The sequence below is a fragment of the Argentina silus genome, assembly GCF_951799395.1.
Source record: "Argentina silus genome assembly, chromosome: 12".
Lineage (NCBI taxonomy): Eukaryota > Metazoa > Chordata > Actinopteri > Argentiniformes > Argentinidae > Argentina > Argentina silus.
Window position 1 is genome coordinate 5,601,829 of NC_139666.1, and position 13,220 is coordinate 5,615,048.

Genomic DNA, 13,220 nt, shown 5'->3' on the forward strand with positions numbered 1-13,220 from the left:
TGGTGGAGGTAGACATCGGAGATTTCTCTCTTCGTTACATAATAATAGAGCCCCAGAGTACTGGTGTGTGTAGGTGTTGTGTGACATGCGGTCTGAGATCACGTAGCCTTCTCATCACTCTCATCAGCGCAGACATTACAACTATGAGGTCATTTCCTGGAGGTAGAACATTCCCACGCGTCCAGTAGTCTTAATGACACTTAATCCCAGATTACTGTACATCACAAAACTAATTAGGATTACACACATCACAATCACTCTATACTGTAGTTATGCAGTTTGATTGCAACTGGTCAGAACTTCTAAAGAGACCATGTATTACAGTTTAGCAGAGTTACAATCAAAAATAAGTGTTTCTTCTGTGACATCATTCTAACAATTTTCAAAAGAGGTTCACAGAGAGAGAGATCAGCATAAACATTGTGACTCTGTTGATTGTTGACTGTGGTTACCATGGCAACGGAGATACAAGCTGTTCCGCGGAGTCCCCGCCCCCTGATGTCTTGCCCTCCCCGGTCCAAATATCTCATTAGTGATTCAGGCTTTATTATCAGAGCTTTTAGAAACTGTAACGTCCTGCCCTGTTCCTTAGTTTATGTTTGGCTTTGTTTCATGTCATTTCATTTAGTGTTTCCTGTTTATTTTTGTGTTACTCACCTTGTCTCTACTCACCTGCCCTTATGTGTTTCCCGCCTGTGTGATTGTCTACCCCGCCCTGATTGCCTTCACCTGTTCACCTGTCATCCGTCCCTGTGTATTTAGTCTGTGTGTTCCCCTGTCTCTGTGCCAGTTCATCTTTGTACCTTTGTGTCATGCGTCCCAGCATTTCCTAGTGATAAGTATTACCGGCTTTTATTATTTTTTTTATCTCCGAGTGTGTTTCTGACTTTGCCTTTTTGACTACCCCTTATCGGATTATCTGCCTGCCTTTTTGAACTGCCTACCTGTGTACCGAACCTTTTTGAAAGTAAAGACTATTCTATTGGATTCAAGTTTTGTCTCCGAGTCCTGCATTTGAGTCCTCTGCCTTTTGTGAATAGTATTCCTGCCTCGGCATCAGAACAGAGCTGTAGATGGGACATCTGGACTGCGCTGCTGGGTCGGAGAAGGAGGCCAGTGATGTGCATACACACACACAGTTCACACCCAGTGAGTTAAGCCTGAGTCTCTGCCCTCCCCTCTCTCCTGGTCTGTTCCCAGGCCCAAGGGACCAGTCAGAACCTTAAAAGGGCCTTGATCTCAGGACCAGTCATGATCCATATCTCATACTGCCCTGCCTTTCCCCTTTTAACAAAACACTGGTTTCCTGTCCTCCTGTCCAGCTGAGATCATATCTGAAGAAACAGAGCGTCTCTCCTGTACTTTATATCCTTTCACCCCCTTCTTCTGCTCCTCCTTTCATTCCGTCTTTGAAGTGACATCAGACACACAGCATGCAGCACTCACACACATGCTCGTGCACACATACACACACATGCACCACACACGCACACACACACCACACCACACCACACACACACCACACACACACACAGCATGCAACACAGTTGGTGATACAGGAGAGCATAACAGAAGAGATCAGATGCTGGTGTTTTATTAGAAAGTCTAATTCATGTTTATTCCCCGCCCCCCCACCCAGATCAAACACAAAAGTAAAACAAAAAAACCCAACAAAAAAACAGAAAAACCCCAAAACACTTTTAATAACATCTTTGACAAGTACATTCTGTTATTCAGACACTGGAACATGTGTGTTGGAGGCAGAGCCCGTTCCAGAAGTGCATTTATTTACGTCACATGATGATTTCCTTCCAACGCTGAAACATTATTGTCGTAATCATGATTCCAACACAGGCCTGATAGGATGACTACAATCATGGCCTGATAGGACAGGTGCACTCTAGCACTCTGGGAGTCTCTAGCCTCGAGAGGGAGAGGGAGAGGGATTGTTTATTCATATATAACCCTATAATGACACTGTGGACGTCATTGTGGCTCTGTCTGTGTGTGTGTGTGGTCTGTATACTGTATGTGAGAGTGTAAATATGTGTGCTGGTTTATTGATAATCTCTGTCTACGACATTCATAAAAACGTATCTTTATTACAAAACTGTATTTAACAAGTATGAAAAACAAATATTGTGTAACTGTTCCAGAACTTTTACATGTCAACACTGGATGTACTCTGAAGCTCCACCAGCAAAATAATAACAACAATTACACTATTTAGCACCAGTAGGCAAAAATTCATGCAGCAAAATGTGTTGCTTTGCTTTTCCTTTCTTTTTGTGAGAAAGACTACTTCAAGATTTTTTGGGATCAAATCCTTATTGTGGAATCCAGTGCAGCCACCTTAGCTTGGGTGTAGCTTCTCATTGGCCGTGGTAGTTGGTTGTTCCTCAAACGTCTTCATCATCTTCCTCTTCCTCAGTAGAGGTATACGTTGACTAAGCACCATTGTAGTTCTATGTTCTTATTGCTGCTACGACTCCCTGGTTGACAGGTGCTGCTGAGGGAAGGACCAGAAGGCTTTAGAATACTTTAACAACTGTTATTCTGACAGCAAATCTGTTTGTCTGTATTTCTTCACACACAACTGTATTTTGCATGAACATACAGCGCAGGATGTCTGTCCCTGAGAAATGAGAAGATGACGGACAATCTGAGAAAGATACAGAACATCAAACAGACACACAAGCAGATGGGATAATCAGCAAGACAGATAGATAGACAGACAGGCAGGCACACAGACAGATAGACAGACAGACAGATGGGTGGATGGACGGACAGACAGACAGACAGACAGGCAGGCAGGCAGACAAACAGGCAGATAGACAGACACATAACAGGGCAGACAGACAGACAAGATGGAAGACAGACAAACAGATAACAGGGCAAACAGACAGACAGACAGACAATCAGTCAGTCTGCCAAACAGACAGACAGATAACAGGGCAGACAGACAGACAGACAGACAGACAGACAGACAGACAGCCACATAACATGGCACACAGACAGACAGACAGACAGACAGACAAGATGGAAGACAGACAGACAGACAGTCTCACCTGGTTTCCTGCAGGCCTTCTCACATTCCTCGTGCGTGTTGAAGCGGTTCTGGTTGCCTCCACAGCCTCCGTACCAGAAGCGCGTGCAGCTCTTACTGAGGGGATTGTAGTGCCACTTCAGGACAAACTTGGCACAGGTGCCCTCCTCCTTAGGAAGCTGGCAGATGTCCCCTCCTGTCAACGCTGCTGTTGGGGACCAGGCAAACACAGAGTAAACTGGGACGCCCGCACACCCGCCCGGCCACACACACACACACGCACACACACACGCGCGCTCTGAAGGCTAGGATATATCATGTGTAATCCCAAGATGACCTTCAGCATCACACTACAGCGTATAAAGAACTGGGACATATGTTACTATGGGATATGTCACAGTATTACATTTCTCCATTAGAAAACAGGAAAGCTGATTGGACTTGACAGTAGAGAGGGGTTTATAGGGAATACAATAGGGGGTTGGAGCTCACTCTCCACCACAACAGCCCTGCTTTCCCCTCCAAACCTCGCTTCTCTAACTGAGCTGAGAGGAGAGATCATATGACGTCCCCCCCTGCCCGTTTACACTGACCTGACCTGGCCTGACCTGATACGGAGCCAGGGGAGCAGGCATGGGTTCTACAAGGTCCACTGCCAGAAACACAATGACCCAGCAGCCAACAGAACAGAACAGCCCTTCTCAATCTCTCTCTCTCACTCTCTCTGCATGGTTATGACTTGGCCAGGCTGTGCCTCTGGGTCTGGCTCTGGGATGACAACGGTATAACTCTCCCACTTCCACACTTGGCGTCTCAATTCTTCCATAATTCATTCAGAGGGTTGGAGGGTTGTGGTCAGATACTATACAAGGCCTTCTTTGTTTAGCAGAGTGAAGGCAGGCAGCCAGGGAGGCAGGCAGGCTGGCAGGGGAAAGTGATGACGCAACCAGCTACAGTAGAAGTTGCTAAAGTGGAGGGTTTCGGTCTGGGGTTTCCACTGATCTGGGGGAGAGGGCTTACACACGACACGGTAGGCTGGATCAGAGCCATGTTGACAAGGTAGTCTGAATGTTACTGAGGGGCAAGAAGCGGTTTCTCCTTCCTGTCAGCCGGAAACATCAACGTGACATTGCTACTCAGGTAGAGTGCATAAGGATTAGGCTGTCATGTCATACAAGCTGACACACCACTAATAAACACAGGCATGTTGTTCTACCAGAGTCACACACACACACACACACACACACACACACACACACACACACACACACACACACACACACACACACACACTTTCTGTACTCACCAGGTGCTGGGAAGATCTCTGTCTCCACCTGCTCTACCTGCTGCTGAGGCTCTGGTTCTGTAGGGAACAGAGGAAACGTCTTTAGAACTAAGGCAGTGGCCACAGCTACATGATAAGGCTTATACAACTGTAGATAGTTGAATGACCCCAGTCTAGTGGGTCGGGCCGAGGCACAGTTATCTGACCACCAGGGCCACTCAGAGGTCCTCAGAGCCGTGATAGTCACACAGCCATCATCTCACAACCGGCAGTCAGTAGTAAATATATCATAATGAGCTGGTAGACAATCATGGCTGAGAAGTTGTGTGAGACGACGACCACTTAAGGCCAGTTCTGAGTAGATATCTGCATAGTCACGGTACTCCACCGGCCTGTTATAACAAACTCACACGACCACCATCGGTCAACACTAGGCTGTGTGAGTACAGTCTGTGATAATGGACCGATGGACTGTCATGGCTGTAGACGCCACATCTGCTCTGACCTGGCCTTCACTCACCTGTCACCACGCAGCGCGCCAGACACAGTGCCTCCGTCTGGAACCTATTGGTATTGCCTCCACAGCCCCCGTACCAGAACTGGGTACAGATGCCGTTCTTTCTGTCATAGAACCACCTAGCCTCATAGTCTGTCTTGCAGGACATTCCAGGGTCATAGTCAAGAGAGCACGGATCTGAAGGCTCGTTAGCTACAACATGCAAGAGACAAGACCAATTAGGGAGGGGTGAGAGGTGGGGGGTGAGAAAGAGAGAGTGAGGGAAAGAGAGACAGGGAGAGATGGGGGGTGAGATAGAGAGAGAGAGAGAGAGAGAGAGAGAGAGAGGGTTAAGTTAAGTAAATGAGTTTAGGTGCATATTAAATATTAATTCATATCAGAGTTACTGTGAGCTAGTTTGTTGCCATGACTACATCATCACAATTGGAACTGAGGCTGACCTGGAAGTGTTCAAAACAACAGGAAGTATGAGTGTATAAGTGAAGACTGTGAGGTATTACATGTTAGAGATTGTTAGAGATTGTATCAGAGTGTATTACATGTTACACAGGAGAATAAATGGAATGGAATGAGGAATGGTATCAAACACGTGTACATTACAATGAGCCCGTTCTCTGATTTCTGCCTCCACCAGCCTCCCCTGCAGTGTGAGGGGGATATCAAGAGAGTGTATTGTATGTGACAGTACATTTAGTTGAGTCATGAAAGTTGTGAGTGGTTTTGAACACTTAGAGGTAGAGTCAGTAGAGAAGGCAGGGGGTGGATGAGGAGGTTCCTATGAGTGAGATGTTGAGGAGAAGTGACCACTGGTATGGTCACTTCTTGCATGCACACACACACACACACACACACTCATGCACGCACACACACACACGTTGAGAAGAAGTGACCACTGGTGTTAGGAGAGTCATCTGCTGGTTGATGTTAGTTGATGTGAGTGATTTAGTATCAGTCTGTGTGTGTGGTCTCTGTGTTGAGGAGCCAGATCACCATCTGTAGTCCTGCAGCGGCCTGGGAACCAACACCACCACCACTACCACCAAGGAGACACTCACACTACATCAAACCCACCGCAGGTTTATATACATGTTAGCTGTCCAAACCAGCCAACCACAGCCTTGGACACATGTAAGCTCCCCCCCCCCCCCCTCCCCCTCTAATATAGCCAACCACAGCCTGGGATTCCCCCCTCCCCCTCCAATCCAGCCAACCACAGCCTTGGAGACATGTGCGCCCCTCCAAATCAACCAACCGCAGCCTGGGTTATATGTGCACCCCTCATAAACAACCAACCGCAAAGTCAAAGCAATGAATCTCTGGTTCCACACACTCTGGTGGACATTACATTACAGTGTACTGGCTATGATAGTTAGCATGTTCTTATTCACACCACAGTATCAACACACAGCAGTACCAATGTTGTATACTATAGTTTGTTTCGATCAAGACATCACCAGCCAGTTACTATGGCGACTGTTGAGTTCTGAGAGTTCTGTTCATGAGCAGGTCAGAAGAAGCAGCCCTCCCTCAGAAGCTCCCTGATTGGTGGGTGTGTGAGATGACCTCATCCCTTAGCTATTACTAATTTATGGTCCGAGCAGAAGGCTGAGCAGGGCAGAGAGGAGTGGGGGGGAGGAGAGGGGGAGAGCCAGGGCCTCCGATACAGGAGTCATAAATCAATGGATTTATTTTCCACTGAGAACTGAGGGATTATGCACCAGGAATGGCGGGTCACAGATACTGCAAGGTTAGCAGTTCTGACTGTCTCCAAAACAATTTGCTTGTTTTCTGTCTCTCACTGTAAAGCCACAGGACCTAATTATGATAATAATAATAATACTAGTTTAGGTAAGAGCTTGCCTGTCAACGAACAGTCAGTTGTTGTTATAATCTCTCCTTCATGCCCAGTGCTCTGGGCTGCAGCGTTTAGCTGATTAACAACACATTGGTTCAGCAGTAAAGTTGGGAATCACGGTGCATTAAGTGTGAAAGTGTTTCTGCACTTTGATGCTGAACTACAGTGCTGTGTTTATTGGAGGAACATGAATGTTGCCAGTGAAAAGTCAAACACTATATTGTACTGAGACTATTAGGAACAAAGCCTGTAACTGAACTGAACCCTGGGGGGGGGGGGGGGGTTGTACATAATAATAGCTGTCTCTCTTTGTGTTTGAATTGAATATTCCCATGGGCCAAACCAATTAGCCTCAATAACCAATAAATCTATCTCACTATTTAAAAGAACACATACTGTTTTCTATTAAGTGCACAATAAAACAATAATGAAAATGAAGATAAACATATGGATATGGATATAATATGGATGGCTGGGGATCAGACACACACACACACCCACACGCATACGCACACGCACACGCACACACACACGCACACGCACACGCACACACACACAGTGTTACCCACCTGTCTCAGGTCTGTCCAGCGGTGTAGTGGATATGATGCCAGTCAGCTCTACTGGGGCAGGGGCCTTGTGCTCCGCTGCTTCTGTACAATCACACACACAGTACCATGGTCAGTGGATCCACTCACACACACACACACACACACATACACACATACACACACACACACACACACACACACACACACACACACACACACACACACACATATTGTACATTTGTTGGATATGCATGAAATACTGTTGGCTCCAGTTACCCAGATATTCATGGTAGAGGAAAAACAGCTATTATATCTCCAGCCAGGTTGAAATGTTGCAACAAACTACAGAGTGGATGTGGTTATGTTCTTTCCTTTCAAACTCCTCAGATGTGACCGACTGGGTTTGAACCTAGGTCATCTGCACCCCAAGACTGTGTTAGACCCCTGAGCTAAAGGCTCATGTCCTTACTGGTGGTGAGGATGCCCTTGTGGGTGGCAGTGGCATGGCCCTGGGTGTTGCGTGCGGTGACCACGGCGTGGTACGTCTGGGCGGGGTCCAGGCCGGTGATGCACAGCTCCGTGGCGGTCTGGTTCCTGTGCATCACGGGGGTGTGGTCTCGCAGGCGTGTCACCAACACCTCGTAATAGGCCAGGAGTTTGGGGTCGGGGCTGGACCAGCGCAGGGTCAGACTGCTGGACGTCACGTTGGCCACGTGGAGCTCATCTGAGTCATCTGGGGGATGATGGGGAGGGGGGCGGGGGGGCGGGATTAATGGATATACAGCAAAACGGATATGCATTAACGGATATGCAGCAAAACAAGCCAACGCAGACAATATGCACAATAAACATGCACGAGAGTCAAACACACAAACACACTTCCGCTAAAGATTTGTTTTTGAGGAACCATCGTAGATGAACATGACTGACATGGACTTATTGAAGTGGTGGTGCCTGTAACTCCTCTCCTACTGCTTACCCTTGTGTTTCCTGGGGTGCACTGCCTGTTGGTTCTCATGATGTTTCTGGTGTTTCCTGGAGGAAGAGAGGGTTATTCACATGGACTAGAAAGCAGAATATAGTACCTCTGACTCAACACATCTGAGTTTAATGATTGAAGTACAGAGGTGGTTGTGTAGATGTGGTGAACATGAAGACTCACTCCTGTTGGTGGGGGCCGGAGGACTTGAAGGGGTTCCTCAGGGGCTGGTCACTCTGGTACCAGTGGCAGTTCTTGGACACTTCAGGTGACATGTAGAAGGCATTCTCAACTAGGGGGGACAGGGAGAAGAGGACCATGTTCATAGATCAGTTGACAGGAAGAGGAAGAAGACTACCATGTTTATATATCAGCTGACAGGAAGAGCAAGAAGACTAACATGTTTATATATCAGCTGATAGGAAGACTACTATGTTTATATATCAGCTTGAACCCCACAGATGTACCCACACATGGCCTAGCTGAAAGACCATTAGGGTAGTCAATGAGTTGTTACACAATTACTTAAAACTAATACACTGTCCACTAAGAACATTACATTCCTTTGCATTAAATATGCACAATGTGTCAAAGAAACATGAAGAAAACTGAATCAATCAAATGAGCAGCAATGGCATCAATTAAAGCCATATGTATTGAATCTAACTTGGATTGCATCCCCTTTAACAGAGAAGTATTTTCAGCACTAAAGCCTGTGTGTGATTCTGATATAAATCACTCACTGCTGAGGTACTTGGGCAGCAGCCGTCCAAAGTTCTGGATGTGTTTGTCGTAGAAGTGGGAGATGCTGTCCACCCTCTTGAAGAACACGTCAGAGGGCTCACTGGCCATGCGGGACAGGACACGGGCGTCGCCGGCACCCAGCTTCTCACCGATCCCGAAGACCACCAGGAAGTATCCCTTACACTTGGCCTCCGTGGCCACGCGGACCAGCCTGTCCTCATCCTGCTCCACCGACCCGGTCACGAACAGCAGCAGCACCTGACACCGATCAATCAATCAATCAATCAATCAATCAATCAGTCAATCTTTACATAAACTGCATTTCACAAAAGTCACAACAAACTTAATAGGAACAATAAAAACACTTCAGACGTATTAGTAATAAAAACACTTCAGATGTATTAGTAATAAAAACCTTCAGGTCTCTCTGATGCGGCGCCAGCTCGAACACCGTCTCCACCGTGGCGTCTATGGCCGCCGCCAGCGCCCGCCCACCCTCCAGCTGCGGTGACTTCTCCAACAGGAAGTCCCTGACGTCGTTCGAGGAGCGCTGGTCCGTCAGACCGATGTCCACCCGGATGGGCAACCCGCTGGCGTTCCGCACAAAGTCGTACGGTGCCTGCTGGATCATGGCCACGCGGGCGTGATGAACAGAGGCGGCCGGGTCAGAGGAGAGCTCCAGCTGGTCCACGATGTGAGAGATGTAGTGTTTGATCTCGGTGAAGACGGTGGGGTAGGTGGTCTCAGAGGAGTCCACGAGGAACGCCATGTCGATGTCCACGTCAGTGGTGGAGGAGCGGCGGTCTCGGTTGGACTGAGGAGGGACGTAGGTACACTGCTGGTCAGGGGAGCACGTGTCTGGAGGACAGAGGGGAAATACATAGTTGATCAAATAAGCATCTCAAATAATGAAATAAAGGAAAAGACACATTTTGGCCCAGGGGGTTTAGGGTTGTTATGGTTTGTATTATGTCTTTCTGGGTTAGTTTACAAAGCTATTTTCAGTTTGCATGCAACTGTCAGGCCCATGTGTGTTCAGTTAGACTATAATAGAGGTAGTCTGATCAGAGAGGGAGCTCACAGCCATAACTCAAGGCCTGGCAGGCCTCAGGCATAGGCTCAATGGGAACTACAGTGCTCAACGCTAGAAGTGAATTGTAATTTGTAGATTCAATAAGTCTCATGGGAAACAATGGGCAGTTGTCAATTCACAAACTGACTGTGGATTCACTTCTTGCGTTGAGTTTGTTGAATGGTCAGCTTTAGTAAGAGAGGACAGGCTGGATGAGAGGACAGTGTTCTTACCCAGACACACATGGCAGTTCATGATCTTCTGGATGACTGAGTTGTACTGAGCAGAGCCAACGTTGGGCAGCACGATCACCTGGGCCAGCTCTGTGTTGTTGATCTGATACACACAGAGAGAGAGAGACAGGTAACAACACGTGAGCAACACAGAGAGAGAGGCAACATGTCAACAACACAGAGTGAGAGACGGGCAACATGTCAACACGTCAACATAGTAGTTAGTAGTCTAGTATCTGAGCACCACGTGGCCTTGCTTGACCTTGAAGACACAGCAGAGAGAGGAATCGGTCTGGTAATGCGTCTATGGTTGTTGTGTACCAGGGGAGGCTGGTGGAGGTAGAAATCAGAGGATGGGCCTCATTGTAACACATGGAACACGTTTGATACTATCCCTCATTCCGTCACATGCATTACAATTAGCCCGTCCTGAGCCTACATGAGCCTACCCCCACCAGCCTCCCCTGTTGTGTATTCAATGTACGTCTGTGTGCTCAGCGCGTTCTATTCCGTTCAGCTGTTTGACACATTTACCTTCAAAGCTCCGGCCAGCTTGCGGTCGTCTCTGTTGAGCAGGAAGACGGATGCGATGCCGGCGTCGTACAGCCTCAGGGCCGCAGCGCTCACCGGCTGGGTGTCCCTCACCGGTCCGTTGACGAAGAAGACAGCCACCTTCCTCATGAGGAAGCCACTGCGGACGCGCTTGAACGTGTTCTGGGCCAGGAAGTTCATGGCCGTCTCCAGGCTGCGCTGCTTCCTGGTCTGCAGAGACTGCAGGCCCTCAATTCGCTGCACCAGGGCCCGCTTCTTCAGGGCGTCGGCGAATCGGATCTCGGTGGTGACCTCGTTGTTGTAGAGGGCCAGCGCCACGCGGGCTCCGCGGGGACAGTTGCTCTCGGAGATGGTGATGTTGCTGATCAGACTGAGGACGGTGTCACGCATGTTGTTGAAGGCGGGGCGGGGCACGCCGTCGGAGGCGTCCAGGGCGAAGGCCAGCTCCGTGGGGTAGAGAGGACACTCCTGTTGGCCTGGGAACAGCAAGGAGGACCACGGTTAGATAGAATCTCTCTAAATTACGTATATACCATCTCTCTCTATACATATACATTATGGAGAGGGCAGCTGGCCTGGGGACAGGAAGGAAGGAGGGAGGACACTGAAGCCTGCGTCCTGTTTACTACCTCCGTAATCATGTAAACATGTAAACATGTCAGATGTGATGTCAGTGTTTTCATCGGAGGTAACTCACCATAGCAACAGGCTGGAGCAGGGAGGGAGAGAACAGACGATGAGGGTTATTCTTACTATTGAACTATCACACTAGTAAACAAGTCAGAGATAACATGATCTGTTAAAGTAGTAGCATAACATTGATATCCAGTTTCACCATGCTATACTCACGGCAGTTGTCTCTGATCTTCTTTACCAGGTCACATTGCTGCAGGACAGGCGGACAGACAGATGTTAACACGTTAGGACAGGAGGACAGACATGTTAGGACAAGACAGATACTCTGGTCCTGCTGCCAGGGAAACATGTCTTCAGTAATGATTGATGGAGCTAGCTCCTACGTACCACAACGCGGGGTCCTCTAGGTCCCTTCTGGCCCTGTGGGAACACACACACATAAACACTGGAGGTTAACAGCTGGACACAGCTGGAGGGAGACAATACGATGACTAAGCACTCTTAGAGCTAACGAACAATGTGCAACATTATTTGTGTTAGTTATCTAAACAACCAAAGATAATACACATTAAGATACAATTCATATTGCACTTGGCTTCTTGCAAGAAGCAAGAATTTGTATTGAATAGAGAAAGGCTCCTTCCAGAACAGTCAAATGTAAACATGAAGCTTGTCAAAACTGTCCTTAATAATGTCTCAGACATTTAAAAGTTATAAGCATAATGGAAATGCTTCTGTAGACATGAGGCAGTGTTGATGGTCTGTGTGTGTGAGTGTGTGTGTGTGTGTGTGTGTCTGTGTGTGTGTGTGTGTGTGTGTGTGTGTGTGTGTGTGTGTGTGTGTGTGTGTGAGTGTGTGTGTGTGGAGTTTAAACAGGGCCTCCCCTGGGGTTGTAAACACATGAAGAACAGTCAAAGTAAGAGCTTACATAAGGACCATGGTATCCAGGCTCTCCCTTCTGCCCTGAGGTACCGATGTCCCCTGATACGCCCTGCAGGACAGAGACAGCACACTGGGTCAAACACCAATCATCAATGAATAGTCTCACTTGTAAACAGTATCAGAGATCAGCAGCACCATCCATATGGGCCTAGTGTCCCGTCCAGCTCCAGCCTGGTATGGCCAGAAGACACGAGGGGCAGTCAGAGGCCCATCGTAGCCCAACTCAGACACTCACCCTCTGGCCTTGGTTCCCTTTGGGGCCTGGTCCTCCCAGGGTTCCTGCGTTGCCAGCCGCACCCTGCAGGGGGACAGAGACGGGTTAGGGATGTGTGGAGGAGAGGAACATGATGGAGAGAACAGGACAGAATGAGAGTCAGAGGTGAGAGAAAGAAAGAGAGCTGTTACCTTTGGTCCAGGGAATCCAGGGAAGCCCTCATCACCCTGGAATACACACACTCCAGTTAGTACCAAGAACATCATTATTATTATTATTATTATTATTATGGGTTATAATGGCAACTGAGGCTTATATACTGTATATTTATTTCTACACACAGTTCTGTGCAGATGTCAGCGACAGTGTTGTAAACAGTGGTCATGTCTGGATGTCTTACCCTCCTTCCCTTGGGCCCTGCGATGCCAAATCCATCTCTGCCATCTTCTCCCTGTGTGGGAGATGGACATCGGAGGAGGGGTTCATTGTATGCATGGAATGGAAAAGGGAATGGTATCAGACATGTGATACCATTCCCTACTCCATTCCATGTATTACAATGATCCTGTCCTCCGATTTATACTTTCACTAGCCACC

At 47.9% G+C, this 13,220-nt stretch overlaps 1 protein-coding gene across 1 annotated transcript in view; it reads right to left on the reverse strand.

Annotated features, from left to right (window-relative positions):
- Positions 1–1,592: 1,592 nt before the first annotated feature.
- The window catches only part of LOC310813378 (collagen alpha-3(VI) chain-like), a 92,367-nt gene continuing 80,739 nt past the window's right edge, over positions 1,593–13,220 (reverse strand). The window contains exons 32-50 of the mRNA XM_083682342.1: positions 13,024–13,074; positions 12,815–12,850; positions 12,645–12,707; positions 12,396–12,458; positions 11,855–11,887; positions 11,681–11,717; positions 11,529–11,540; positions 10,814–11,307; positions 10,280–10,382; positions 9,390–9,832; positions 8,974–9,232; positions 8,414–8,522; positions 8,231–8,286; positions 7,721–7,984; positions 7,273–7,353; positions 4,852–5,040; positions 4,353–4,409; positions 3,069–3,254; positions 1,593–2,509 (exon numbers count right to left, since the gene is read on the reverse strand). Of these exons, the coding sequence (XP_083538468.1) occupies positions 2,466–2,509; positions 3,069–3,254; positions 4,353–4,409; positions 4,852–5,040; positions 7,273–7,353; positions 7,721–7,984; positions 8,231–8,286; positions 8,414–8,522; positions 8,974–9,232; positions 9,390–9,832; positions 10,280–10,382; positions 10,814–11,307; positions 11,529–11,540; positions 11,681–11,717; positions 11,855–11,887; positions 12,396–12,458; positions 12,645–12,707; positions 12,815–12,850; positions 13,024–13,074 (2,580 nt within the window). The 3' untranslated portion in view covers positions 1,593–2,465. The remainder of the gene's footprint in view (positions 2,510–3,068; positions 3,255–4,352; positions 4,410–4,851; positions 5,041–7,272; positions 7,354–7,720; positions 7,985–8,230; positions 8,287–8,413; positions 8,523–8,973; positions 9,233–9,389; positions 9,833–10,279; positions 10,383–10,813; positions 11,308–11,528; positions 11,541–11,680; positions 11,718–11,854; positions 11,888–12,395; positions 12,459–12,644; positions 12,708–12,814; positions 12,851–13,023; positions 13,075–13,220) is intronic.